The 27,703-nt window shown below is 37.9% G+C and overlaps 1 protein-coding gene across 1 annotated transcript in view; it reads right to left on the minus strand.

Moving 5' to 3' along the window:
* The window catches only part of RNF17 (ring finger protein 17), a 39,818-nt gene extending 12,567 nt beyond the window's left edge, over window positions 1-27,251 (minus strand). Inside the window, exons 1-26 of the mRNA XM_030952661.1 lie at window positions 27,136-27,251; window positions 26,631-26,712; window positions 25,958-26,049; window positions 25,209-25,267; window positions 24,198-24,253; window positions 22,911-23,010; window positions 21,746-21,823; window positions 20,244-20,341; window positions 19,288-19,459; window positions 17,885-17,961; window positions 15,541-15,615; window positions 14,276-14,367; window positions 12,555-12,716; window positions 11,775-11,967; window positions 11,156-11,321; window positions 9,630-9,820; window positions 8,921-9,059; window positions 8,311-8,464; window positions 7,495-7,610; window positions 6,483-6,603; window positions 5,641-5,758; window positions 3,854-4,075; window positions 2,744-2,894; window positions 1,555-1,673; window positions 860-950; window positions 237-352 (exon numbers count right to left, since the gene is read on the minus strand). Coding sequence (XP_030808521.1) covers window positions 237-352; window positions 860-950; window positions 1,555-1,673; window positions 2,744-2,894; window positions 3,854-4,075; window positions 5,641-5,758; window positions 6,483-6,603; window positions 7,495-7,610; window positions 8,311-8,464; window positions 8,921-9,059; window positions 9,630-9,820; window positions 11,156-11,321; window positions 11,775-11,967; window positions 12,555-12,716; window positions 14,276-14,367; window positions 15,541-15,615; window positions 17,885-17,961; window positions 19,288-19,459; window positions 20,244-20,341; window positions 21,746-21,823; window positions 22,911-23,010; window positions 24,198-24,253; window positions 25,209-25,267; window positions 25,958-26,049; window positions 26,631-26,707 — 3,035 coding nt within the window. The 5' untranslated portion in view covers window positions 26,708-26,712; window positions 27,136-27,251. The remainder of the gene's footprint in view (window positions 1-236; window positions 353-859; window positions 951-1,554; window positions 1,674-2,743; window positions 2,895-3,853; window positions 4,076-5,640; window positions 5,759-6,482; window positions 6,604-7,494; window positions 7,611-8,310; window positions 8,465-8,920; window positions 9,060-9,629; window positions 9,821-11,155; window positions 11,322-11,774; window positions 11,968-12,554; window positions 12,717-14,275; window positions 14,368-15,540; window positions 15,616-17,884; window positions 17,962-19,287; window positions 19,460-20,243; window positions 20,342-21,745; window positions 21,824-22,910; window positions 23,011-24,197; window positions 24,254-25,208; window positions 25,268-25,957; window positions 26,050-26,630; window positions 26,713-27,135) is intronic.
* Between the last annotated feature and the right edge of the window lie 452 nt (window positions 27,252-27,703).

A 27,703-nucleotide genomic window follows, 5' to 3' on the forward strand; every position in this document is an offset into this window, starting at 1 on the left:
AAAGGTATCTCAAAATACAGTCAAGCATCTCATCTACAAACTTAGAAACTGAAATGTGCCATGGATACAATAAATAACATTATACTCATTATATAACATTATAAGTAAGTTCACTGAAGATGGAGTTTTGTTGCTAGAACAGTAGAATACAATCAAAAAAAAAAAGAAATTACTTATTAGTTTGGTCAAATATGAACATCAGAGTCTGAGAAAATATAAAAGAAAAGTATCCAAACCTTCTGTTTCTAAGAGCCAAACCCTGTTCAATAAGGTATTCAGAAGTATCAGTCATTTTTCCTGTTTCGTCTTTGCAAAGAATTTTCACAGGCAATGCACAACCCACAACATTTTCCTGGAAAAAATGAGAGTGCTGGACAATATACTACAAATATGCATTTCCTCTAAACTACAGGCACATTTTTAATCTTTTTTTTAAACCATGGAAGAGGTAAATTACTAATGATATTCATACACCACTGGATTAATTCTTCCAGTCTCTGAGGCTTGAAGACTAATAAATTAGCTGCTGAAATAATTCTCATAAAAAACCTGAGCAGCTTGCTTATCTGTCCAAAAAGGCTGTCAGCATCCAATGATCCCAAAGATACATCTACTATTCTTCAGTAACCAAATATATCAAAGATGAAGTTCTCTCCACACTGGGTAGCCAACTGCTTTAATGCTTCAGTGAATAACAAGAGTAAAGCAGAAAGAAGAAAGCACCTTTTCCCCTAGAGCAAAGAGTTACACAAGTTTTATTCACAACTTTTTGAAAGGTAAAATATTCAGAAAAAAAAATCCCAAATTAGCAGACAGCCTGACAAGATTTTTATAAATATCACTGGTTTTGATTACAAACCTGTATGACTATCTTCACTTGTGCTCCAGTTAGGTAATAGGACAAGCATTCACACACTGTTGCTGTCCACTGTGTGCTTCCACCTGTGGGTCTAACACAGAACAAATGATAACCTCTAGGTACAAAAGGAGTTGGCATCTCCTGAGTATAACCACCAACTCTTCCCTCTACCAAAAACTTGGCGTTTTTCTACACTGCCCAAACTGTTACAGAAAAAAAAAAAAATCTCTACTACAGGCAAGAGTAACATGAAATCATTAACTTCTGGATCTCTACAACCAGAAAAATTAAAAAATACAAGCCCAGAATTTCAAACTGAGGAGGATCGTGAGTTCTAGAAGTTATGACATCTGTCAAAACAGTCTAGAAAAGAGGCCTTCTGTAGAGTTTCAGGAGATCCAATTAATGTCAAATTCTAAGCCAAGAAAAGAAAGTACTCAATAAAATAAATCTGTTCACTATTTTGTAACTCAACTCAGAAACATTGCTTATTTCTACAGCACAGTTTCTGCTTTACCACTATATAGTATAACCCTTAGAAAAAAAACTCCACACCTTTATTAAATAAATCACAGCCAGCACCCCATTTCTTTATTCAAAAAACAAACCACATCCAAATCTTACACAATCAGTGCTAACAAAGGTATGCCATTGTTAGTTTCTAATGCTGCCACTCAGTATAAGGGAAAGGCTACCTTATTTCTGTCAGTGAACATTCCATTGCTAACATTCTGATGGCCTTCATGTTTTCCTCAAGTTTTCTTAGACAGCTGACTTCCACTGTTTTTTCAGCTCCAGAATCATAAAGTAGTACCTGTTACAGGAAAGCAACCACAAAACAGAAAAAAAAAAAACCTCTCTTACTGTTATCTGTAAGAAATGATAATTCAAAGCATCCATGAGGAGGTTAAAAAAATTCAAACGTTACTGAGATTTAACAAATGCCTTTTGCACTGAAATACTTCACCACAACTCAAGCAACTACCACAGCAAAGCAAAGGGACAAACCATACAATGTGCTCAAGGAGGGTTAAACAACTTTATTGACATTTGGTAAACCAAGAAACACTGAAATAGCTCTCTTCCACCATTTGCTTTTTATTCTGATAGGATTAAAGAGCTGTTTGAAGGCTCTTGGCCTCAGAAAGCAGATGATGCAAACTGAAGTACACAAAGTCCCATCCCTGCTTCCTACTAAAAAGACCCCTGGGCACAATCTGATGATGGATGAAAAGAAAATAATAGCAATCCAGTGCTGGATTACCTGCATGATCAAAAAGCCATTCTTACTTTAGAGACACATAAGTATCCAATGACAAAATGCTTTTTTCTGGGGCTCATTATTTTCAAATTGGTACAACAGAACACGTTTCAACCAGTGCTGTGTGAGGTTACTGTGGAAAATGTTATAGCTACATGGCACAGTGGATCAGCATCAGTTTAGGGTTCATGCAGCTGCCTGACTACATGTGATCCTGTGGTGGTGCACTTGGTTCAACAGGCTCCCTCTTTTAACAAGGATCATTAAGTTTGAATTACTGTGACCCCAGTTTCACACACCTGCTGGAATCTAAAATGAATTGTTAGACTATAGCTTGGGATGCTATGTTTCAAAAGGCAGTTCCAAAGAGAAAGTCAACCTCATGAGCCTTCCTGCACTACCAGATTCCCTGCTAAAGGCATCTGAGCTTTGACAAGACAGTCAAAGCAATGACTTTTTTTTGCAGCAATGTACAGCATTACTTAAAACTCTCAACAAAAGCAAAAGGCTGTGAGAAAATATGAATACAGAAGAAATAAACAAAGATTTAATCTTATTTTAATCAGTGAACACTTTCAAGTTTAGAAATAAAAGTATGAACCCTGTTACAATAAGAGCTTTACCTCTGCACTTGTTTCAGAGACAATTCTGCTTATCTGACCTCTCTGCCACTGTCCCACATCGTGTACGTAAACAGCACAGTGCATTTCCCTCTCCCACGTCACAGACTGTGGCTGGGATTCTTTGTAGATGGAAGCCATCTCCTCCTGTAATCTGACATTCAAAAAAACCCGTTTTTCCAGAGATAAAATGTAATGCAGTAAATAAAAGGCTTATTCAGCCAGTGTTCAACCAGCATACCAATGAAGCTGTACTGTTTTAACAGATGCACAGTGCTGCAGTTTTTTTCATGACATGTAAGAAATACATGAAATGGGAGTTACAAAACACATGCATGTTGATTAGAAGTCTGTAAACCTATCATGTTAACTTAGACACTGGAATTAATCTGAGCAATCCTGAGTGCTTTGTATGGCACTATTTGAAAACTACACTGTTTTATCTTGACAGTTTGAGAGTGTGGTCCTCAATGTCATGACTACAATAAATGGAATTCCAGGCAGTCACAGCCAAGAAGATTAAAAGATAAATGAATACATAAGCAACTTGCACTAAACCTTGACACACTCTTCTAACTATTTCCAAAGAGCAGGCATGACTACCTAAACGCTACCTAAATATCTACCAAAGGCAGGCTGATATACACCGTGTCTAGAAATTGTGTTCAAACTTCCTAACAGGGTACTGGAAACACTTTGAATAAAAAAAACCCTGCTACTACCACTAATAGTAAATTCTAAGACTTGGAATACAGGTTTTATTTAACCAGATTTCTAATGAGGGAATGGGAAGGAGAGAAGAAAGAACAGGAAGATTTAATCTTTTTGGACACTGTTGCATTCATCAGGCTCCAATACTTACTACAATAAAACTGATTTGAAATACGAGTGAGATCGTATGCTTAATTTGGAATCAGAACTATTTAATAAGCCACAATATAGTGCCAACCTCTCTTCTCCTCCTATATTCCTCAACAAAGGCAAGTAAGTCAGCAGCCTTCAAGAAGTACACAGTATCAAATGCAACTCTGATGAGAGTTTGTTCTAACTATACTTCACCACTTTGTCATAAGGACACTTTTAATTAAAGAGAAGTTCTTTGAATTTCAATACCTTTTCAGTATACCTTCTGACGCCAGCAATTGTACAAAAATTTTACTAGGAGACACAACATGACTAATCCTCCCATGTAACTCCTTGTTACAAAGTGATCTGAAATCTCCTTCATCCACAGATTCCGTGTCTGTAGGAATAAAAGCTTCTGAGGTTTTAGAAATTTCTTCTAGAGGATCATCCCATATTTCATTAGGCTTTACTTCAGTTCTTTCAGTGTACCTGTAAAGAGCACAAAATAGTTAGAATAGAAAGTTTAAACAGATTTTAAATGAAGTGAAAAAGGCTCAATAACAAAATAACAGGAATTATCCAACATGCAAAAAGTGAGCTGTAGCTTAGACAAAAACATTCAGAAGTGCTACTTCTAAACACTAATAATAGCAACATTTTTATTCTCCTTCAGAAGGTATCCTTGCACATTCATGCAAGAGAAGAGATAGCCCAGGAAACACCAAGATCATAAGAACAGAAGAACTGGAGTGGGCCTCTTGTCCCACAAAATAAGGGACAAAGGCTTGTGGGGGGTCCATTCTACAGCACAGAAAAAAAGAAGGAAGGGGCCACACGGATAAACTGCTGTGCCCTGACCCCAGCTCCTGCACTACTCACTGCCTCCCTGGAATGGAGAATGGATTGAGTGTAACTCAAGGGCAGGAGAGGAATGAGAGCTGCTTGGAATAAACTTGACCCTGGGAAAGGGGGAGGGTAGGTATAAATCTTTGTCTTCTTTGTACCAATGCCCAAATTAGTAATTCAGTGTTTATGCTAATTAGTAAAAACTAAGTCAAATCAAGTCTGTTTTGCCTGCAACAGTATTTGGTGAGTGATTTCTCTGTCTTTATTTTGAGCCATGAGTTTTTGAATTTCTTTTATTTTCTCCCCAGTCCAACTAAAGAAGGGGGAGCGAGCAAGGGATCATAAAATCCACCTTATTCAAGGGATCAGTGTTACACAACAACTTATACTAAAGGAATATACCCCCTGGACTGAAGGCTGGAAGCAGGCATCTAAGTTCAGATGGGACGCAACAAAATATTTTTGTGACAGGGGAAAAACAACTCAGCTGTTTAGGTTGCGTAACTTACAAAAATCTTACTAAAAATTGTGACTATGATAGTATTAGAGTGTTACTAAGATTTAGTAACGCTTCTGAGCTAGGAGTAAAAATCCACTTACATGCTTCCTCCTAAAAAAAGCACATTCAGGAATTTCCTTTTGGAATTAAAACTTCCCATTTAATGATATATTTCCATCAGTATTCAAAAATGATTAATTGAAGAGTAACTACAGATTTTCATGAATTATATAGCCCATGGATTATCTATTATACTTCCCAACTCTGCTGTGTTCCCAACCCTTCTGTTGCTGCCATAGCTGGTTACCCAAGTGTTTTCTGGTAACACACCTCCCAAAGGGGCGACTCACTGTATGCACAGGTTTAAGACACAAATTCTTTTTCTTATTACATGGGAATGGGAACCTTAACAGTGAACACTTTGGGAAGATCTGGCACTTAGGGACACTACAAGTACAAGGCAAACATTTGGTTTCAATTTTTTTCACAGGTACAACTTCAATACATTAGTTATGATTTACTTTGAGAATTTAACTATTGAACTGCAGTTACACTCTAAATTACACCAGCTGATGGATGTGATCTTAAAATCAATTTATTGCAGATGTGGTAAATTCCAGCCACTGGAGGTGACACACCAACACCAGCAGTTTCAATACACAAATTCTTTATTTCCAGATACTTTAAAAGAAATGCACAATGTATTTACCCAGGTATGTAGGATGCTAAGTCTTCCTCAACTAGCTGGCAGTTAATACTTAATTTTTTCCCATTATTGGCAGAGGCATTGAAGAGTTCAACAGATAAGATGTTATTATCTACAATTTCTGTGAATGAATAATATCAACATAATTAGTGCCAATCAATGACAGTGTGAACACTCTGGTTTTAGAGCAATGACAAACAGTGCCAAAAGATTCTCCAAAATTACATTTGATGTACAAAATAATTGATTCTGAACATCAACAATATGCAGATGCTTAGCTTTGCACATATCCATAAAATTAACTTAAAATACACCAATAATCACAAAACACTTTTGTAAACTCCAACTGCTACACGATTCCATTTATCAAATGGGTTCCAAATCATCATTCCACAAGGGCTGAAAAGTGAGCAGCTACACATGAACAATGTATGGTATTGAGAAAAACCCTACTAAGGCATATATGTGTTATCTGAAATTATTTTTCTTTTTTGGCAATATTTTAGAGCAGCAGCAATCACACTCCCAGATACCATAAAGTCAGGAAACACCATGGACAGCTAGTACTTTTGGAAACAAGCCCACCTGAATAATCAGAATATTTATATCATGTAACACTGGTGTGGTCTGTAAGACAAGACACGAACAGAACTTTTGTTGCAAGTTTTATCTGTTATGCCTCCTCCAATCAGAGGAGAGAATTTAGATATTCTCACTCCAGGCTATCTCTAGCAGGTACAAACACAAGCATTTCAAACAAATACTATTTTAAATATCAAAGTGATTGTTTCTACATTTGAGACAACAATATATAAATAGAAATTAATACACTCCTGATAACTTACCAATAACTGAACACAACATAAGCTTATCTTCAGTCATTTCTTCAAATCTTTCCTTGGCTTCTCTGTTCCACTCATTTGCCCCTTTGAATGGCTCAATGCAAGCCAGCCTACACCTGATAGCCTGAAGAATAACCCAAGATTATGCAATCAACATCACATACAGATGAAGATCATCTCATTATGACTCAATCACAGGCTTCGCTTTGCACTCGTCCAAGACAGCACAACCTTGGCTTCTGGTTCCATATTACCACAATATGACTTAGTTCAAAATGATCCCTCCTTTCCCAGTAGCTGAGCATGAACCTCACATTCAGAGACCTTGCTGAAATACAGAGAGCCTAAATCTTTTTCTCCCTTTATGGTAAGACACAGAACTGGTGCAGAAATCAGTAAAGATTATTGCACAGAAGCGATAAAAAAAGCCTACTGGTACCTTCAAGGAGTTAAGAAAAGCCCCCACCAACATATGAAATTTCAAAGTTCAGCATAATTGTGATTGGTAACCAAAACTATCAAATGAATACCAAAGAAAAAAATAATATCTATTTATGGCATTTTTTTTATTTGACAGAAATACTTTGCCATTTTCTTTCCCAGTCAGTTTTCCTCCTCCTCAAAAGGGAGATACTCCAACCAACCATTCCTCAAGTTAGAAAAACGCCAAATTTTAGATGCAAACAAAAATATATATAAAACCCCCCACTTATTATGAGATTATCATTTAAAAAGAATGCAAAAATCCATTTGGCTTATTACGGAAATAAATTTAAGTGAATTAAATACACACGTATATACACCTCCTCTGCAGTATGTACACTGCAGAGCAACATTAGATTTCATTTACACCTGAAAGATACAAAAAAATTTAAGAGTTTTCAATATGCACCCAAAACAAGTTCCTTAACATATTATTTATTTAATGTATTAAATAAGAAGGTGAACAATTCTGTCTTTCCCCTCTCATTCACTGAGATACTGTTAATTCTGAGAGTTTAATCCAGGCACTTACCTTTTCTGGAAAGCTCAGGAACTCCTGTTTCACTCTGCGTATGTCTTTATGACTTAGGTTAGCAATGTTGCCGTAGTCAACGTATTTTACCAGAACTTCCCGACAACTTGGCAGCCCTCCAAGGAAAACAGCCCAAGATATTTTAACAAAAAATTAGTATCTGATACAGGTTAAAGCACCAGAATTTCAGAGCAGACCCCACATTCACACCATATGACCACCTAGTATAATTTTTAAAAAATTTTTATACCCCAACCAAAATGAGTATTCTTTAGGAGCCAGCTTTTTCAGGTCCCTGAAATGAGAGCCCTGGCATTTTGGCCCCCTTAGTGAGACACTGGCACATTGAATACATGCCAAGTAAACATGTAAGCAGACATACACTGCACTCACACAGCTAACACAGACTCAGCACAACCACAGCCCCCCACTCCCTTTGGAATTACAATGGAGAATTATGAACCAACTCCAGATACACTCACAGGCTGGCTGGAATAGCCAAAGCTGGGGCTCACACTGTAACAGCAAGAGAAATGCTACTTAAAATAATTACGTAATAGAATTTCAGAGAAATTCTATTAGAAGAGAATGGAATATGTTGCATCTCTGTTTAGACGAAGAGGTGTATAAACCAGCCTATTAATAGCAAAAGAATATGAATTAGTACTATTGACTTTATGAAGCTACCTGGTAGCACCATAATTCCCAGTAAAAATACTGGCTAGCTGTTACTGCTCATATTCAGCATGTGACTCTGACCTACCAGAACATCTGATTTTGCAACCTAGCATTAGAGTAAAAGAATCAATACTTCACCTATAATCTGTGCTCTGCACCAATTCCCATCCTCCTGCTTTGCAATGCATGCTTGGCCTTCAACTGGGCAGAAAATTTCAAAGTTTTTACCATTCTCTTGTTTATATATCTCCTGAATTTTCTCTGGAAGAGCTAAAGATTCCACACTCTCTCTCTGCAATAAAAACAACAAACCACACATACACAGCAGATGTTCTTTTTAATGGCATTTTTATTCTTTTAAGGGATAATTCTTTTCATAGTACTGTACTTTCCAGTCTTCCCTCCAAAATTAAAGTGGTCATGAATACATAAAGTGAATTAAAGAGCCTAACAATTATTGAATAGTGCCCTGCTCAATCAATTCTAACCAGTAAAATACTGCACACCCACAAGGGAATGAGTCATGTTACAGAACTGACAAAACCTTTCCGGGATTTTAAGAATTCCTGAATTTTAACTAGGCTGAATCAATGACTGCTGGAATTAATCTCACCTACTAATTCTAGGAATCCAACCACCGGTAACAAGTGACAGAACATAACAGAAGTTGTAGCTTATTTAGTGTGGGCTACAAATAACATTAAAATGTTTATTCATAGTTTAATCTGAAGTTTATTTCTAAACTTACCAAGCGAAGATAGAAATCACTTGGACTATTAATGTGACAAACCACAACAAAGACCTCTTCTCCTTCCTGTGGAATATTTGGTGGACTGTACTGCAAGACAGTGCAGTCTTCCAACTGGCTGGGAAGCTGTAATTTAAACCTAAGGTAAACAAAATGAAATTTTGAATAAAGTCAGTCAAAATGAACCACAAACGAACCCTTTTATATTCAAATGTCAAATTTTCCATTAATAACCAAAAAATGATCTTATAAAAACTACTTGATTCATACTTATACACATAGCTTAAACTCTCCCTCTTGCAGGTGGTGCAGTCAATTATCTGTAATGCTTCTCCCACTGCCCACCAGCCAAATCAAACAGATCCAGGGCTCACTTCTATGTGGTTTTCTGTCTGTGATAGACATCAAGGGCTTCTTACTTAGAGAGCCTCCCCTATTATTTAAAGTTTGTACAGAATATATATTTTGCCATTTTCTAAAATAAAATGCCCTATCTAAATGAAGCCTGACTAGTGCAAATGAGTATAGCATGGTGCTCATCAGTGAAGGTGAAAAAAGGAAATCAGCAGATGCTGCTGAAGGTTAGTACATCACACATTAATATATGGAACACTGCAAAAGTAACCAGCTTAGTAAACTTCACTTGGTTAAGCATTACTCTGTTATCAGTTACGGCATAAAGGAGCAGGACCCAAAGGAAGACACATACCTTGCCAAATCTAAGAAAACCAACGCATCCTTGAGAGACAGTGGTGTATTACTGCTTACTTCATTAAGTGGAGGTTTTCTCAGATCCACAATGAGAACACCATCCTCTTCTCTAAACACCATCATTGAAACAACTTTATTATTTACCATTTCTAAAAATTTTGTCTTTGCCTCCTCTCCCCAACCTTCATCCTGTAATAGAAAGAAAAAGTTACTGAGGATGTCAGAGAATGTTAAAACAAAAAACACAAACAAAATAATTAAAAGATAAAGAAAACGCAAGGAAGGAAGCACAGATGCATCTGAACAGATTAAAAACTGAACATGGTCAAACTTGTCTAGTCCATAGCAAGGACAGCACTGAATGGAATTCTTTCATTTTATGGATTAGTATGTGTATTAAACTGTATAAAACGGAGTCAGGTCAAAGGATTGCAGTTTCTACCACGTTTCTTCTGAAAATCCCCTCAGACTGTTTTGATACATTAACCAGAATCATCTTACCTTACTTTCATTTCATGACTTCCCCATGAAATGAGAGAGCAGAAATATAAGTTTGTCTTCTTGTGTCTTTACACAAATGCATAACCTGATTTGATCAATTTACACACGGCTACTCTCCACAGTATCCTGTGTAACACTTTATCTACCTTGAAGAACCGTGTCTGAATTTGTTTCTCTGGGATCAAGTTAATGCATTTCTCAATTGATACTGCAAATCTGTACCTTTTAGGCACAGAAAAAACTGAAAGTACATATAAGGAAGGCATTTTATCTGCACTTGGGAAAATTGTTCCACAACTTTCCTATTTAAAGTTATTTCAGTCAACATCAGACTGGTAAAAACTCCTCAAAACTGACCAACAATTAATACTGTCAGAAATGCACAGCTGTACTGGACTTAGTTCATTTCCATGTGAATGTGGCAAGAATAAAGAAAGGCTAATAAAAAGTGAATACTGAAGGAAATAATACTGCAATATATATGCTGTTTTTTGGTAATGGAACAAAGGTTGACAGTACTTTATTTGTGGTTACACTGAAAGAGAATAAAGTGTTATTTATTGCCATTACAATAGTGGCAAAATTTTTTAAGTAACAAGTACAATCCCTGAAGGGATTATCTTAAATTTTTTAAAGAAGCCATTTATTCTTTGTTTGGATGACTTCTGAAAGTACTACTTACATAGTTATCAGACACAGAAGAGAATAAATTTTGCAATTACTTTTTAAACTTCACAAAAGAACATGTCTAAAGTATGAGCAGTGAGATTTACGCCCCAAATATGCATTTGTAGTCTCACAGGCTTTTTAAGACAGAGTGCTATAAGCTTTTATTTCTTTTCCAATGAAAGCAATGCAACACATCTTTCTACAAGAGAATTTAACTTAAAATAAATACACTCTGTACTCTTGAGTTTCCTTATGTTTATACTGGAATAAGATAACTTTAAATTCCATATTTACATTTTTTAACAGAAATCTTATGAAGAAGTTCCTGAAATACTTCAAGCAGTTTGTACTTACTTCATTTTTGGGAACAACATCCTTCAGTGAACATCGTACTGCTAAAGGAGGAATGGCTGCAAGCTCTGCCTCAATGTGCTGGTCAGGCTTCCTCACAAACAGACAAATGTCATGGGTTTCAATAGTTTGCAGAGTAGCAGGATCAGGCCTTTCAGTGGGATCACATCTAATGTCAATGGGAATAAATGCAGCACTAGCTTAAAAACAAAATACTCCAAATACAATGCCTAAAACCCCCCAAACCAAACCCCAGAGTTTTATTTTAAGTTATTATTGCAGTAATTGGCATAACGTCATGTTAATAAAACAGAATTTTAAAGTCTCAGTGAAATGCATTTTTAAAGCATTTAGTAGTTACATGTTCATGAGTTTGCTTTTGCAATTCATGTCTCAGTTAAATATTTTAACATATGCAGGCTTGTACACTTGTGCACTTAAATATAGTGCCACTTTTTTTTTTTATTTTGAGGGGAATGTGTATGAAGAGAATACCAGAGCCACTTGGGTATCTGGATTTCCACCTGTGTGAAGTTGAGGAAGGACTTGTTTCTCAGAAGAGACCTTGAATAACAGTAAAGACAACAACTGCAAACAAAAACCCCTCTCTCCATAAACATACCCTGAGAAAATCAGAACTACAGAGCTTCCAAAATCAATCAGGTATACTTTCAGCAAGGCAATATCACACACTTTGTATCTTATTGGACCACAAAGCTTCTTCCTCTGATTTTTACTTTCTACAGGAATTAGTTCAGTGATAGTTCCACGGCACCACATTCCAGTTTCCTTACTCTTAATGAAAGTTCTAGCACCTATATGGAAGCAAATACAAAAGGACTAAATTCAGTATTTTAAAGTATTTCACACTGAAACTATTATTACAGTTCTGCATAATGCTCCCCTGTTCCCATCCTCCACACAGGTAATAAAAGTGCTACTGCTACAATGAAGAGACAAAGACAGTAAATCTTATCTCTGTAGCCACCAGAAGTTCCCCTCACATTCATTTACACAGTATCTTTAAGGCTAGCAAGTGCTTGGCTTGTATCAAAAAGTAATTTCTGGTAAACTTTCTATAGTTCTAAGTAAAGCAGCAAAAACCCCACTGACATATAAAGTTATTACATACTTTTCATCAGTTTTCTGAACACATGATGGAAGTGGGTAACATCATCAACATGTGGACTAGGAAATAATTTTAATGATTTAAGAATGTATTATTGTCTTTCATTTTTCTTTCTAGAATTGTTTCAATTCAGTCAGTGAACTTTATAAAGACTGCTTTACCACACAAAGGAGTGGGAGGGAGGAGAGAAAAAAGAAAGAATATGATACTAAGGAAGGCATATTGCAAGGTAGTATTTTAAACTGCGTAGACCTTTAGAAATTAACAATTTACCTAGTTCCAAAATGTCTGAAGGCAAGAGATAGGAACTCTTACTACAGCAGAACTCTTCTAATTTCGTCTGCAAAGCAAATGCTTCTTTCTTCTGTGAATATCTCCGAATATAGAAATGGCATGGATTTATAACATGGCTTACCAACACCAATTCTGTCAAACCTGAGTAAGACAAAACAAATTATCAAACACCCTCCAAGTGACTCCAACAGATACTAACAGGCATAGGATCGAGTTTATGTTGCATTAATCATTATAGTATTACCTCAAACAGATTTTAATCTGACCTCAAACAGATCTTAATCTGACAAGTCTGTTCATACTTGTTTCAAACTATTACCAAATTTGCTTCCTGATGGAATTTTTCTTTTGAATTACCTCCCTTATGCTACCCTCCAAAACAAAATGCTGTCTCACAAAGCGGTAGCCTGAATTTAAGTGGGTAATTCAGAGTTTTCATTCCTTCTAACAAAGATATAGAAAGCAAATTAGAGATTAAGACTTCTACTTTTAAGAACAGGTATGCTAAGCACCTTCCTATAGTACTAAGTGTTAGTGCATGAAGACCAAGGAACGAGGCAAGAGATGGCCCTATGTAAGACAGGACTTGTGACTAAGCATTCAAATCCTCTGTACTGCAGGTACTTCACTCCATTAGGGATGCAAAAGACAGGTTTCTCTTTCTGAAGTCACTCAACAAAGGTTGTTAATGGGTCAGAGGGTTTTAGAAGCTCCACAATGCAATTCTTACAAGCATAATTTATACCTGCAAAGAGTGGACAACATCATCTAATTGAGCACCACCTGCATGACTGATCAGCGCACACCAACCAGACAGACTTGCAACATCCTGGAGCACTGCCACCTCTGAACTGCAACACATCATGGGTGAAAGACTACACAGAATCTGGCACCTGAAACAATCTAAGCAGGTATCCAGAACTGTGCTTCCAAGTTTAGGAAATGCCACATCCAGAAGAGATGCAAGATTTCTCTTGGCCATTTCCAGTGTAAAAGATGGCATCTGAACAAAAAGTCTGAATGACCTGAAAGACTTCCCCTATAGGGACACAGCCTCTTTTGGATCACCCCTGGTCACCATCTGCAAAGAGTGATGAGTCAGCTATCTTGTCTTACATACAGAACCATGGACTTATTAAGGCTGGAAAACACCTCTAAGACCCTGAGCACCTCCTGCCCACCAGCCTGGCAGGCTCTGCTGGACTCCCTCCCGTGTGACAGTGACTTTCAGTACCACAGGGTCCAATACTGAACACAGTACTGCAGATTCAGTCTTCAAAGAGAGGGGAAGAATCCCTTCATGGACTTGTCAGCTACACTCCTACTAATAAAATCCAGGGAAAAATCTGAAAAGCTGAAGAACCTAGCTGCTCCTGCCCAATATCATAGGACTATGGCCTGAGAGAAGATTCAAGAAGCTGAGGTAACTGACAGAAAAGAATTCTCCAGGAGCTAACGACAGAAACTCTTACAAGTCAAAGTAAATCATCATATAGCAGCTAGTGCTTTTAATACTCTTTGGAGAGCTTGTGATAAAGTTTTCAAGAAGCTAAACTTGAGAACAAAAAAAAGCCTCAAAAGAATTGAAACAGACACCATTAAAGAACTTGCACGAGCCAAATACAGCATAATACAAGACTGAAAACCAGGATCACACTCAACAACGGAAAACTGAAAGCATGAGGTACTAAGACACTTGCCTTCCAAGTCATCTTCAAGTATTTCTTCTATTATGACATCAGGTGTTTCTTCCTGGTCATTAAGGATAAGAGTGTCTTGCCCATTATCTTCACTGTGTTTCGGAAAAATTTTATTTGGAGACAAATTAACATAATTCAGTCTGCTTCTAGAAAAGCACAAGTCAAAGCAGAACTTTTATTAAGAATGCATCACTATGTTAAAAAAACGCCTCATAAGACCTGCTAGAAATAAACTAAATCACATTTTTTAATACCAAGACAACAAAAAACCAGTACTGTAACTCTTGAATCCTAGGAAGAATTGTCAGAGACACAGTACATATGCTTGGGCACAGCTTACTGCAAGAGCTACACCCGCACCTAGATGATCAGAGAACACAAGTACAAATACAAACTATTTGAAAAAAATGTTCATAATGTGATAAAATAGCTCATGTTGAAAAAAAAAAAAGGGCATATCAGATGTTTTTGCACCAACAGATACTACTCACTCTCATGTGTAGGATTTTCAAATATTACAGTATGCAATAAGCCTTTTTTAGCATATTCAGTGTTAACTACAACAGCACTAACAGCAACTCCATTCCCATTTTTCAAGTATTAGTCAAAGACCACAGAAACAAATAAACAAAAGAACAACAAAAACCTCCAAATAAAATAAAATCAATTGTAATTTTAAAAACAAAAGGGTTTTCTTTGTTAATCTTGAGAAAATTCTTTTGGCATTTGACAAAATCTGTATTTATACTGTGAACTGGAAATACTACCAATTTCAGTGTTTGCTGTTCATTAGAGATTCATTTACACGCATTTTCATGTGCTGAAATAATTAACATCTCTATTACATGTGGCAGAAACATAGTAGACACAGCACTCAGGGAGACAGACTGGAAAAGGTCATGGAGTCCGACTGTAAATCTAACACTGCCAAGGCAACCACTAAACTAACTGGTTCCATGGTCGAAACATTAAGTGCCAATCAAAGTTGAAAAGTATACAGTGTAAATAAAATGTGGATAACTTAAGTGATTCAGCAAAATATACTAGGGCAAAACACAAGCAAAACCAAAATGTCAGAACTGAAACACCAACTGGACTGACGGGAATGGTGATTGAAATACCAGCATATAAAGATTTGCTTTGCTTCAATAAACTCTTAGAACTCCACACGCACCTACAGTTTTTTTGATTTGGTCTCCAATAAATACTTAACACTAGAGCAGGTAAATTACTACACCTATTCTCTTTCATTAAAGAATACTTACTTCCTTGTCATTCCATGTTTAATCTCTCCCAAATTTTCTAATGAAGATGTAATCTCAGAAGTGTTCAGGAACAATCTCAAGAGAAGAGAACAAATATTATAGAGGGTTACAAGAATACCTAAATCACTTTGACAGTTTGAGACCTATGGTGTTTTTCAGCACAATATTCATGGAGGGGCAAAGTAAGATTAATTACCTAATCCAGTTTATTTCTTCCTACAAAAACCAGATTTGGCTGCTCATTTATCTTCATGTTCATATTTAAAAACTCTTGTCTTATGCTTTCTCCCTCATGCACAGAGTACTGTAGCATTCACCCAGTTTCCTCATCTATACTCAGTTTAGTTCAATATATTATTCTGCACAGAGACAAAGAATTTTCTTTCCTTTGTAAAGAACAAAACTGTAACTCAAGTCCAGAATATATGCCTCTGTTTATTGCTACACTATTAACTATTTTCTTTACCAAAAAGAAAACCAGCAAAATCTTTTAAGCACTTTCACATTTAAACTAATGGAACTGTGAATGTAACTTAAATAAATGCCTTAGCTTTTCTATCCAGTTTTAATTAATGAAAACCAAAATGTAAGTAGTACTGAACAGTTGTCTGGGCTTCTCTCAAGCTGAGCCTTCAGGAAAGTATCACTTTTTTCTGCAACATTTTATGTCTACAGCACGTGTCTCAACTTCTATGCACCTCCTACTTGTGGTTTTTTCACCTTTGGTGTAATTTTGGAGTGGCACAAGGTACATAATGCCTTCAGAGTTATCCTTCATCAGGTCTCCTTTGTCCTCTGTTCAGCTGAAGTTCTCAAAAAGTTTTCCAATTAAAAAAAATTGGATTTTGTTATGCTTCAGCGTTCTTTTAAGTTGGGAGAGTTTACCATTATGTATTTAAACAGGCCTCTCTGAAATTGCCATTCATCACTGACAGTATCTTCAAAACAGTGACTTGGTAGGTAGGGCCTAAATTTTCTAAAAGAGGATTTTATAGATTGCTTTATCCATGTTCTAACTCAAGAACTCAACTAACAAGACTGGATCTTAATTTTTGTCTCATGTTGGAACAACCCACCCAGGGACTGGCTGAGTCACCATCCCTGGAGACATGGGGCTAACAGAGCTGGGGCAGTTCTGCCTGGAGAAGGCAAGGCACCAGGGAGATCTTACAGCACCCTCCAGAAACACAGGCACACACAAATTTTCTAGAGCCTCCTGCAACAGTTTAAAACCATTATCCCTTGACCTAAGGGAATGTTGATTCAGAGTAGATAAAAGGAATTTCTTACACTAAGAGTGGTGAAACAGCAGAACAAGTGGTCTGGAGAGGTGGTAAATGCCCCATCCCTGGAAAGGTCTAAGGTCAGACTGGATGGGACTCTGAGCAACCTGATCTAGCTGAGGCCTTTGCCCACTGGAGGACACTTGGACTACACAACCTTTGAAGGTCTCTCTCAAACCAAACCATTCTATGACTCTGTGACTTAAGACATGTAGACACTACACTTAAACACATGGTAAAGGTGGAGCTGGTAGTGTGAGGTTAATGGTTGATCCTAATAGCCTTTTCCAACCTAAATGATTCTGTGGTCCTACAAAAATTGTTTGCATTTAGCATGTAAAGAATCAGCTTGCTAAGCTTCATTTCTCTGTGCCAGTCAGAATCACACCCCCACTCTATTCCCAGAGAGGTTCCACATCCTGAAATATAATAGGGACCTGCCCCAAGATGTTCCAAAGGAGCACTATCTTTGTCCTGCCCCTCCATCACTTTCCAGTGTGGCCTTTATGCACAAGGAACTGCAGCACTCTTGACCAGCCTTATGACCAAGTTGCACAGGGACAGGTATACCTCAGCTGTGACCTACTTTCTATCTCACTTCTGCTACAGAAATCATCAGCGCCTTCCAGTGAGGACAGCACGGCAACTGGGATTTTCACAACTTTGTTTAGACTTCAGCAGCCCAAAAAGCATTTCATGTTTCCTGAAGGTCAGAAACTGATTCACTGAAAAGTAATGAAGCTCTTATTCTCCCAATTTATTTCTATTTGTAAGGAAAGGAGGATTTCAGAAGTGGCAGAAGTCTGTCAAGGGTTTTTAAAATGCATATGTATTTGCCTATATTTCAGCAAATTGTATGTGCTTCCTCCCCCATGCCTCACATGAAGGCTACTGCCTACTTTTAGTGAAGAGTTCATACTTATGCCTGAAGTAGTTTTTCAGTCAACCGCAAGTGAAGAAGCTCAACTTCTGCTGTTTAACTGTCTCATGAACAGTTTTTGTAATTAAGATAACCTATGCCTCTTTTTACCTCCTGTATATCTCCCACTCCAGTCATTTACCTTGAAAGTATTTTGTCCTTTAAATTCTTCACTCTTGAGAGCTCAGCCTCCACTGGCAACTTCAAATCATAAATAATCTGAAATTAAGAAGTACAATCTTAGTTTCCATTAAACAGGAAGTTATAGAAACACCTCTTATCTATAGCATGACACCTTAAATTTTATGGTAAAAACCCCAAGAGTTCAGCCAACAGCCAATTCTGAAATATGTCTTCTTGCCTTAGTAAGACTTAATGGTTGGGATTCTGTAATCTATGCATATAAACAGAAGCAAAAGTCAGATACTCCTTTTATTTCAATATCAAACGAGAAAGTGATCTCTAAGTAAAAAGGCAGGCCTATGAGAGGAGAGTGGTGGCTGCCAGTTCCCAAAAAATCACAGTGGTGAGATAGAAGTAAATGACAGAAAAAAAGGAAAGATTAGACTTGTCTGGGACAGAAGACCCAGTTTCTTCAGCTGGAAAGTGACAAACGGATGTAGTGTAGGTGATTCTGAAAAGCACATTTCGTCAAAGAATGACAAGACCAATTATTCATTCCTTTTCTCAACACAAGGACTACAAAGGCTTCAAATGAAATAAGTGAGTGGCACATTTTGAAATAACAGAGGAAGCTTTTTTACATAAACCCCATTTTAAATAGTAAAAGGTAGAACTCACTGACACAACCTATGCCTATGTACACATAATGCACCTATGTACACACCCATGCACATTGCCACAAGCTCTACAATAACATTAAAGATGTTCCACAATCTTATGACAGAATAAGGTAATGGTTATTCAGTGTAATGAGCCCAATGTATCCTACTGATACTAAAATCCTTAACCTTCAACTTCCCCAGTTTCTTGGATGCTTCCTCCAAGCATCTTTCCTCTCTGTTGCCAGAGACAGGAGACTTCAGAGGATGGACCTCTGCTCTGAAACAGCATGGCAGGTAGCATGGGTTTCTATGAACAGCAGATATGATGGGGAGAAAGAACAAAAGTAAAGGCCTGGGACCAAGAGGATTCAGTGAGTGTGGCTATGAATTCTGGGGTAGTTCAGTGAAAAGGAGGGAGAGCTCTGGAATGGAAAAGGCTTGAGAAACTGAACTGATCCAAACACTACCTTTTCACTGATCAGCACTGTGCCAGTTTTCCTATCCTCCCCCTCCATTTCCTGTTTCAGATGCCAAACTCTTCAAGGTAAGAACCACCTTTCTTTGCTTCCTATTAGTTACCAGATTGTAACTTATGACTAAGACCAAATAAAAATTCTGCGTCTGCGAAGAAGCAGGGTAAGAATATAACAGCCCCAAAATGTCAGCACTGAAGTCAGCAAACTGAGACCACAAACTTCTAATCCAAATTTTAACGTATTTCTTAAAAATAAATTATTTCACAGTGCAAGAATGTTACTACCTGAGTGAGATCACAACAGTTTCTTAGAGAATGTGAAAATTTTAATTCCTTTGCCGTCCTAATGGCACCAATCAAGTGCTTCTTCTTCTCTTCGATGATTTCCTTCGTTTTTGCAATACTTGAACAATAGTTGTTGATGTTCTCCTTTAATTCTGCGAATGATTTCCTTTTCCTGTGTTAAAAACATTACTTTTCACAGAATTTAATATGCACTCAGCTGCACAGACTCAAATCTGAACTGTTACACACAGCTGCCAGCCACACAATACAAAGTGGATATATCTCACACACCAGGATCATCTCCCCCAAACAGTGAGAAGTACAGGCATGGGAAATGCACTCTGTAACTGGAGGAACCACAAAAGTTAAGGAGGTCACACTGAAAAGATACTTATTAATTAAATATTAAGAGCACTATTCCATTTCAGCCTCCTGATATTTCCAAACACATCCAACTGAAAAATAAACAGCTGAATCTTACAATTAATTCTACTAAGGTAGAATTAAAGACCATCCCCCTCAGAGGCTCTTCTGGAAACCTGAGCTTTAATACCTCTCTCCCCCCAGTCTGAAGACATAAATATTTGTGAAAATCCAGAAATGAAGCGTCCCTGCGCTTTTATCAGCTTGAAAATGTGCAGGAAGTAAATAAAAAAAACCCCTGCTATCCTTGCCATCCACTAATAAGAGTATTACAAAATTGAGCTTTTTCAGAAAATTAACATTATGAGTAGTTTTTCTTATCTTTTTAAGAGCAGAGGCAGCATAAGCTAGTGTTTTTCAACCATGCAAACCAGCTCCAAGATGCCACAATGAAAGGGTAAAAATAAAAGACAGGTACTACGAAATACTGCTACAAGAAAATTCTAAACAAAATTTTACTCTTTCACCTGAATTAGGACGAGGTTTGTGGTAAAAGTAACTCACCCGTGCCATACTACAAACTAGATTACTACCTTGACAGAAGAGTAATAAGTTCATCAAGTGTTCTATCTGCAGCTTCTGTAACTTTGTCTTTTTTATGCTTTACTTTGAGCTCCAAGTATTCCAGCACCTATTTTGTTCAGTACGAATAAACATGCATTATTTCATTATTATTTTATTATTCTCACAATACTACTACTACTACTTTTAAAATTCAGAACAGAAGCAATGAACAGTAAGACAGTGATGGATACCTCAGCAGATAGAGTTACATTAAACCACTTATAGCTCATTACAACCCTCTGTTTTCTCTAACTTGGAGTCAGCTGGCACTGTTTGAATCTTCCACTGAATCTTTTAGTTCTATGAAGAAACAGATCTTGGGCTCAATGTCTCACTTTCCTTACCTGACCTTCAAACCTGCACCATACACAAAGAACAGCATGCTGAGATTTCTACCGTTTTTTTTTTAACTCATTGTGAGCATAAAGGGAAAATTGAAAAAAATTTCTTCCTCTGGCTAAACATCAGTTTTGTCACTACAGTTACATTCAATGAAGAGACTATAGGAAAAAAACCCTCAATAGCGCAATACTGCTTTGGCAATTTCTCAGTCTTTGTTGAAAACCTGTTGCAAGACCACAGTCTTGGTATTATAATATAATACCCATGCATTATTATATTATAGCTGCTGAAATAGGAAGTTCAATATGCTACCAGTGTATGAATTAAGAATTCAACATAGCTTTGCTTAACAGAAAGACTGGCCATTAGAAAGGTAATGAAAAACAGGCCTCCCTGACACTTCCCACCACATTTATCAGAACTAAGTTTTTGAAACATTAAATACTTCTATACTGTGTATCTTACACGTAAAATGCAAATAGATGGCAAAGACAGAACTGCAAGCTTTTCTACAGCACATTAAAACATTTAAGAAAAGCTAAAGTTCAAATAAATTAATTATCATTGATAAAGTTTAAAAGTTAATTAATAAAACCTATTAACAACATAGCTGGTGTTTTAGGATTCTTCCTATGTTTTATACTGTGCATACAAATTACTTGATTTACATTTTTCTGCACATTCTGTTGCATTTTTTTACTTCTCCTTCCCTCATAACATCTTTTCCACCTTTAAATGCAGAAAGAGGCACAGCAGAATTAAAAAGTTAAACTAGCTGCTACAGTAAAAACAAAAGTTGAATTTTTCCCTGATCCAAGGAAACAGAAACTTAGTACTTAACGACTGGCTTGCATATGGTTCGGCTAAATGTATGTATTGACCTATTAACTTTAAATTGAGCACAGGCTCGTGTACCCCTCTGCAGACTACTTCTCAGGCTGTAGCCTGGACTTCAAGGCTGTGTACTCACAGAAATAACATGGAACAGTTAAAGACAAAAGAGGTAACAAAACAAAGGCAGGAAAAGCAAATTTAAATAATGCGTTAATGCGTGACTACTCCCAACAAAAACCTTCAGTCTAGGAGAGGACTGATTATTTAATGATTTATTTAACTAAATTTCACCCACCTTGCTTGCATCATGGAAGTGGCCAAGATTACTAACAGCTATGCCCAAAGCTTCATCAATATCTTGCCCAGTGTTGTTCTCCTGAGGAAAAGTTTGCCAATGAACATAAAAGTTGCTTACACAACTAGAAGACAAGATGGCCTACAACCATTGGCCATTTTGACAGAGGCATTTGATGTGGATGACTGATGAGCTATGCGAAGACTCTGAGCAGCTCCATAATGGCCATCAGGCACAAAATACTTGGCTCATATGAATTCCACTGAGAACATTTCCACTGAAATTAGTATTTCTGAAACAGAGCTAAATTTGTTTCTTGAAACAATTTAATTGCATACTCACATACAAAAAACAAATTAAAACAGTAACTGAAAAAAAAGGCAAAATGAAGTTATTAATACAGAGAAAAGAAAACATGGAAGATTGAAGAATGGGAATACTGCAGCCTAGAACAAAAGTAAAATATTTAGGAATATCACTTGGGGAAAACCCCTCAAAAGAACATAGCTAACTCCCAGTAGTTTGCCGATACAAGGAAACCATTTTCAACTTTAACAGGCACTGTAACAAAACTACCTAAGAAATCACATCGGACATTTGCAAGGTCAGTGTACAGGACAATCTCCACAGAAGAAAACATGACTGGCACTTGATATACAGTTCCTTTACACTTTAAAATATCCACGACTTACGTTCTCTGGTCTAAAACCTCACAAACCTATTCAGAAAGACGAGGTTAGGAAATTTAACAGAACGTTTAAAGAGGTGCGTTTGTCCACCAACCTTGTTGCCCTGAATTACTGTTTTAAGGATGTGAACATGAGCCCTGCAGATGCCCCAAATTTAAAAACAATTAGAGAAGTCCCCAACGCCAATGTTGTGAAGCCTGGGGTATCTTTTAAGAAAAGCTAAATTCAAAATACATCATTTCACAGCAACTGGATAGAACTAACAATCTTCAGCTATGATCTCATTGGGGGGTCTGAGCTGCACTCATTTTGTCAAGTTATTTTATGAACACTGTAGCTGCACATCCCTTCCATAAGAAGACAGAACAGTAGCAAGTAACTGTTAAGGCTGCAGGGTTTTTTGTTTTACAAAGTGCACTATAAACTAAGCATATACAAACCAAGTGAGATTATAAGGAAAGTCCATGTTAATATACCATGTCAGATGATGGAGCTAGAGCTGATCCATCACTCAGCCCACCATTGGAAGAAAATGGGTACTGAACACTTTTCTCTTTGATATTGTGACTGAAGGGCCTGCAAACAAAAAAAAAATTAAAGACCTATTCATTTTAAATAAAGTACCAAACTTCCTACAAATACTTTACACAAAAAATCCATCATTAAATACATGTACACACACCTATTTATGTAACAGATGAATTCACACATATAGCAGATACCCCATAAAAAAAATCTTCTTACTATAATCCCCTTAAATGTAGCTATTTTTCATTTGACAATTTTGGCAAGGCTGACAAAACCTTGGTAGCTGGTAGTGATTCTTATCCTCAGTGAGAGTAAATGCATGACTGTGAATATTCCAGGATTCATTTTTCATTTGTTACTGTTAAAATCTTAGGAAGGCTCCTAAGTTTTATTATATGATGACCTCCAGCTGCTCTGCTGCAACAGCTAACAAGACTCCCACAAAAGCAGTCTGCATAAACCAGCCTTATTCCAGGAAGGAAGCCTTGTGTTGTTCTTCCTGGGCTCAGTTTGTTGTGTCTGACCAACAGTGAGAGCATCTGGAGAACACTGCTGCAGAGACTGACAGCCACACATGAAATCTTTCACTTTGGGCAAGGTTAGCAGTGCATGTAACATGCACCAAACTCAGAAGACAAATTTCCTGCATCTTCCTTCCTTATGCAACAGACCTGAAAGAATTTTCTGGGACTATCTTTATTTGCATGAACATCAATCTCCACAGCAATAACACTGCAGAGGGAAGACATCCATTTTAAAACTTCCTTCAGGTTCACACTGACTGGGCAAATAAACAAGTGAATGTACTTTAGATTTGATAAGACCACAGAATATTGCTGGAATAATCTTCATATAGCTGTGACTGGTTATTGAAACAGAAGGAGCAATGGGATCAGCAGGTGTTGGGGAGAAGGAGGCAGAGTCCTTCCCACCACAGCCTGGCAGTTCAGCAGATCTTTCTCCCTCTGAACCCTTATCAGCCATCTACCACAGTGCTTAAACTTTCAATTTCACACATTTTCAAGCCAAACCAATTTGTTTTTCGCTGCCTCTCAATGAAATTATACTTGTACTCCATGTGTTCTCACAGTATCAGACACTCATACCAACAATACATTAGTGAAGTTTAAAGAACACACTAATCAGCCCAAGGAAAGTGTCTGGAATCACTTACTTGGTTAAATCTTCCCCCAGGCTGGCATTTAAAGACATGAAAAGATTTAATAAAGGTTTACCTTGCTTGTCTTTCTGAGCTGCTGCCACACAGCCCAAATTTAAAGTCCGTTCTGTTCTAAATTCAGGGGGGAAAAGGAAAACAAGTTAAACCACAGGCTTACAGCCAAATCCCAGGGAAAGATATTCTATAAACCTGTTTTCACCTTCAGTATCCACCCCTGCCCACCATTTCAATTAGACCAAGCTTCAAATAAGTGCTGTTGAATTGTACAAGGGGAGGTCTAAGGAAAGAGCTCCAAAGTGGAACATCTCATCTGTAGCCATCAGTGCACCTTTGTGATAAATAAAAAGCGTTCCAAGTAAAAGGAATCCCAACTTCCTGTTTGCACTCAGTATTTTCTCCATTATTATGCAAAACTCATAACGCACTGGATTCCTGAACCAGATTCTACAATGTACCTTTTCAATCAGGCCTAATTTCAGGGTTTAAATGCCAAAGATCTGACTCGCTTGAATTTTGCAATAAATACTAAACCTGAATTTCATAAGAGGAAAAAAGGGCATTTCATGTTCGTCCAAAATATAAATTTCGATGAAACAATGGCATTAACATGTCATAGGCAAGTTTTTTTTTTTAAGATGCAGAAGCAGAAAACCTCAAAATTTACGCACTACTGGGCAAAGTGAAGTTGTTTTTTTCAGTATCTTTTAAATCTTTATGTACAGAAAACGTACATATTAATGAGTTGTTTTCTTGCACACTGTGTGCACACAAGAGGGTGGAATAGGTCTGGCAACAAGGGGCACTAATGAGAACTGCAAAAGCACACCTTCCTAAACCCAGGCTCTGAACAGCTGATGTGCACTACACAGCAACACTGTGTAATGAAAAACGCTAGCAAGCACCTGCTGGGGACATAGGTGATCATAAAGCACAGATCCTGAACTCAGAGGGGGCCTGAGCCTGAGCCTGCTTTAATCACTCTCAATGAAAATTCACAAGCTCCTATAAAATTGCTACTTCACACCACCACAGTGACTACTGAACTGAAAGCTTTAGATCAACTTACTTCTGCAGAAGCAAAACAAAACAAATCAGTGTCTTCATCCTTCCCATCACCATGCAACACTGTAAAAGCAAGCACAGAAAAACCCACTCCTGCAGGGCACCCTAATCCATAAGACAATAGGAATATACTATCACCAGCACAGTGATAAACAGTATAAACAGTATTCAGCAAGTCAACAGGAATTAGAACCCTGACTTTTTTTAATAAGAGAATTTAAGAGCTAGGAATAGTAATCCAGATGGATAGATGTAAAACTTAGCTGAGAATTACAAAGACTGACTTGCATGTACTGATTAGGGCATTATCTGTTATCTTTAGCTATACATATATAAACGTTACTACATTCAGCACAGGATAACTATATGAAAGGAAAAAAAGGCAAAAACCCCACACATTCAAAAAACATAGTTAAGTACAGGAAAAAAAAAGGCTTCATAAACACCCATAAATACTACACATCCCATACAAGTTTTCAACTCTTGGAAAAAAGTTACTCATGCAGAAAAACCCAGAAAAATGAGGTTTCTTTTAGAACAAACTTGACAATCACTTCATCAAGAAAAGGAGCTAGACAGGAATCAAAAGGAATTGATTGTTCTTGCTAACTACAGGTAAGTAGCAAATAAACAATGTGTTAATCAAATCCAGCAGCCCATCTGCTGTTCTTCACAGATCATATAAAATAAAAATTAACAGTGAACTGTGCACACAATAAAACTGCTGGAAATAAAAAGATCCCAAAGCCTTACCTTCTGCACTGGCAGTTTTTGACATATGACACAAATCACCATTTCTCTGATATGGCTCTGTAAAATGCTCTTCTAGTAGCTTAGGACATTGCCTTCAGAGGTAAAAGTAAAGATTTAGGATCATCAAGAATATTAGTAAGAAACTAATTCTGACTTCCAGCTGTTTCAGAGCTAAGCTCATCCACTTTTACCAAATGACTTTATGAAGAAGTTGCAGTTAACAAAACACACCACAAAAAATTTGTTATCCTCTCTTAACTGGGGAAGTACTTCATCATACATAAAGGTGAGACTACAGCTGCTAGGCATGCAGTATTTCAGGTAACTGGAACCAGCACAAATAAATTGTTATGTAATCAGTTTTAATCACATTCATTACAGTTATTTAAAACATACTGAATAAATCAACAGAGCTAATTTGTAAAAACTACATACAGACCAGTATGATACAGTATCTGACAGCATACCAAATTGCATTAAAAATGTCCCTTTCCATGAACCTCTCTCAATACTGAAACTTTACACAAACTGAGTATTTTTACTCACATACATAACGGTCTCACAACACTGCAGAACACAAGCATTACTTTCTACGTTTTCTCAACTCTATTTCCTCAAAATTGAGCTGTCAGAGCTTGATAATATTAAAGCCACCATCTCGAAATCCACATACCTCACACCTTTCGTTCGGTTTCTGGGAAGCTCTCTATTACTATCACCCAACAAGGAGAACTCTCCCATTCCACTCATGGTGCCTAACATTAAAAAAAGAAAAAAAAAGAAAAAATAGGAGACAAATTACTTTCAACCTTTCAAGGCAGCCCAGTTCATCACTTGAGCCAACACTATATGCTATAGGTTCACATCATTTTGCACAGAGCAAATTGGAAGTGATAGACACAGAAACCATATCATACACACCTATTTCTTCCTTGAAAAGCAAATCTAAATGGAACAGACCCTGCACTGCTCAGCTTCTCCGACCCACCTACCACTGCTGGGCACCGCAGGAAGCTAACAGCTCCCACCACTACTGCTCTCCCACCTCCCTCCTGAGCGCGCACCCTCCAAGGATGGTTTCTCCCTACTGCAATTCTCCCCATACTCACTCCCTGCCTGCAATCCACCCCCCGTACGGACCCCGACTCCCATCCCTGGGGACTGCTGCCGCCCCGCACCTTCCGTGGTTTCTCAGGCTGTTGTTTTCGGTCCCTGTCCCACACGAGCTCTCTCTCCCCGCGCCGCTGCGGGCGGGCTCAGGGACGCGCGGCCGCCGCTCGCGCACCGCGCCCGGTCCCCGCGCCGGCGCGCCGAACCCCTCGCGCGTCAAGATGGCGGCCGGCCCGGGGCGCCTCTCGAGGCGGCCACAGCCAATCGCGGGCGGGCGCGAGGGGCGGGGCGGCCGCGCGCGGCCGGGTCACTCCGCCGTCGTGCCGCATGGAGGAGGCCCCGCTCCGGGGGCGGCGTGGTCCCTGCGGCCGGGCTGAGACACCGGCAGCTGTTCGCTCGCTGTTTCAGCAGCGAGATCGGGGACAAAATCGGCAGAGTGGAAGGTAGAAAACCCGTGGGTTGAGGTTAAGGTAGTTTAATAGAGAAAGAAAAAGCTACGCGCATAAGCAAAGCAAAAAATCCCCCAAGGGATTAATTCACAGCTTCCCATGAGCAGGCAGGTGTTCAGCCATCCTCGGGAAAGCAGGGGCCCATCACGTACAATGGTAACTTGAGAAGACAAAAGCCATCATTGCA

Source organism: Camarhynchus parvulus, chromosome 1, assembly GCF_901933205.1.
Source record: "Camarhynchus parvulus chromosome 1, STF_HiC, whole genome shotgun sequence".
NCBI lineage: Eukaryota > Metazoa > Chordata > Aves > Passeriformes > Thraupidae > Camarhynchus > Camarhynchus parvulus.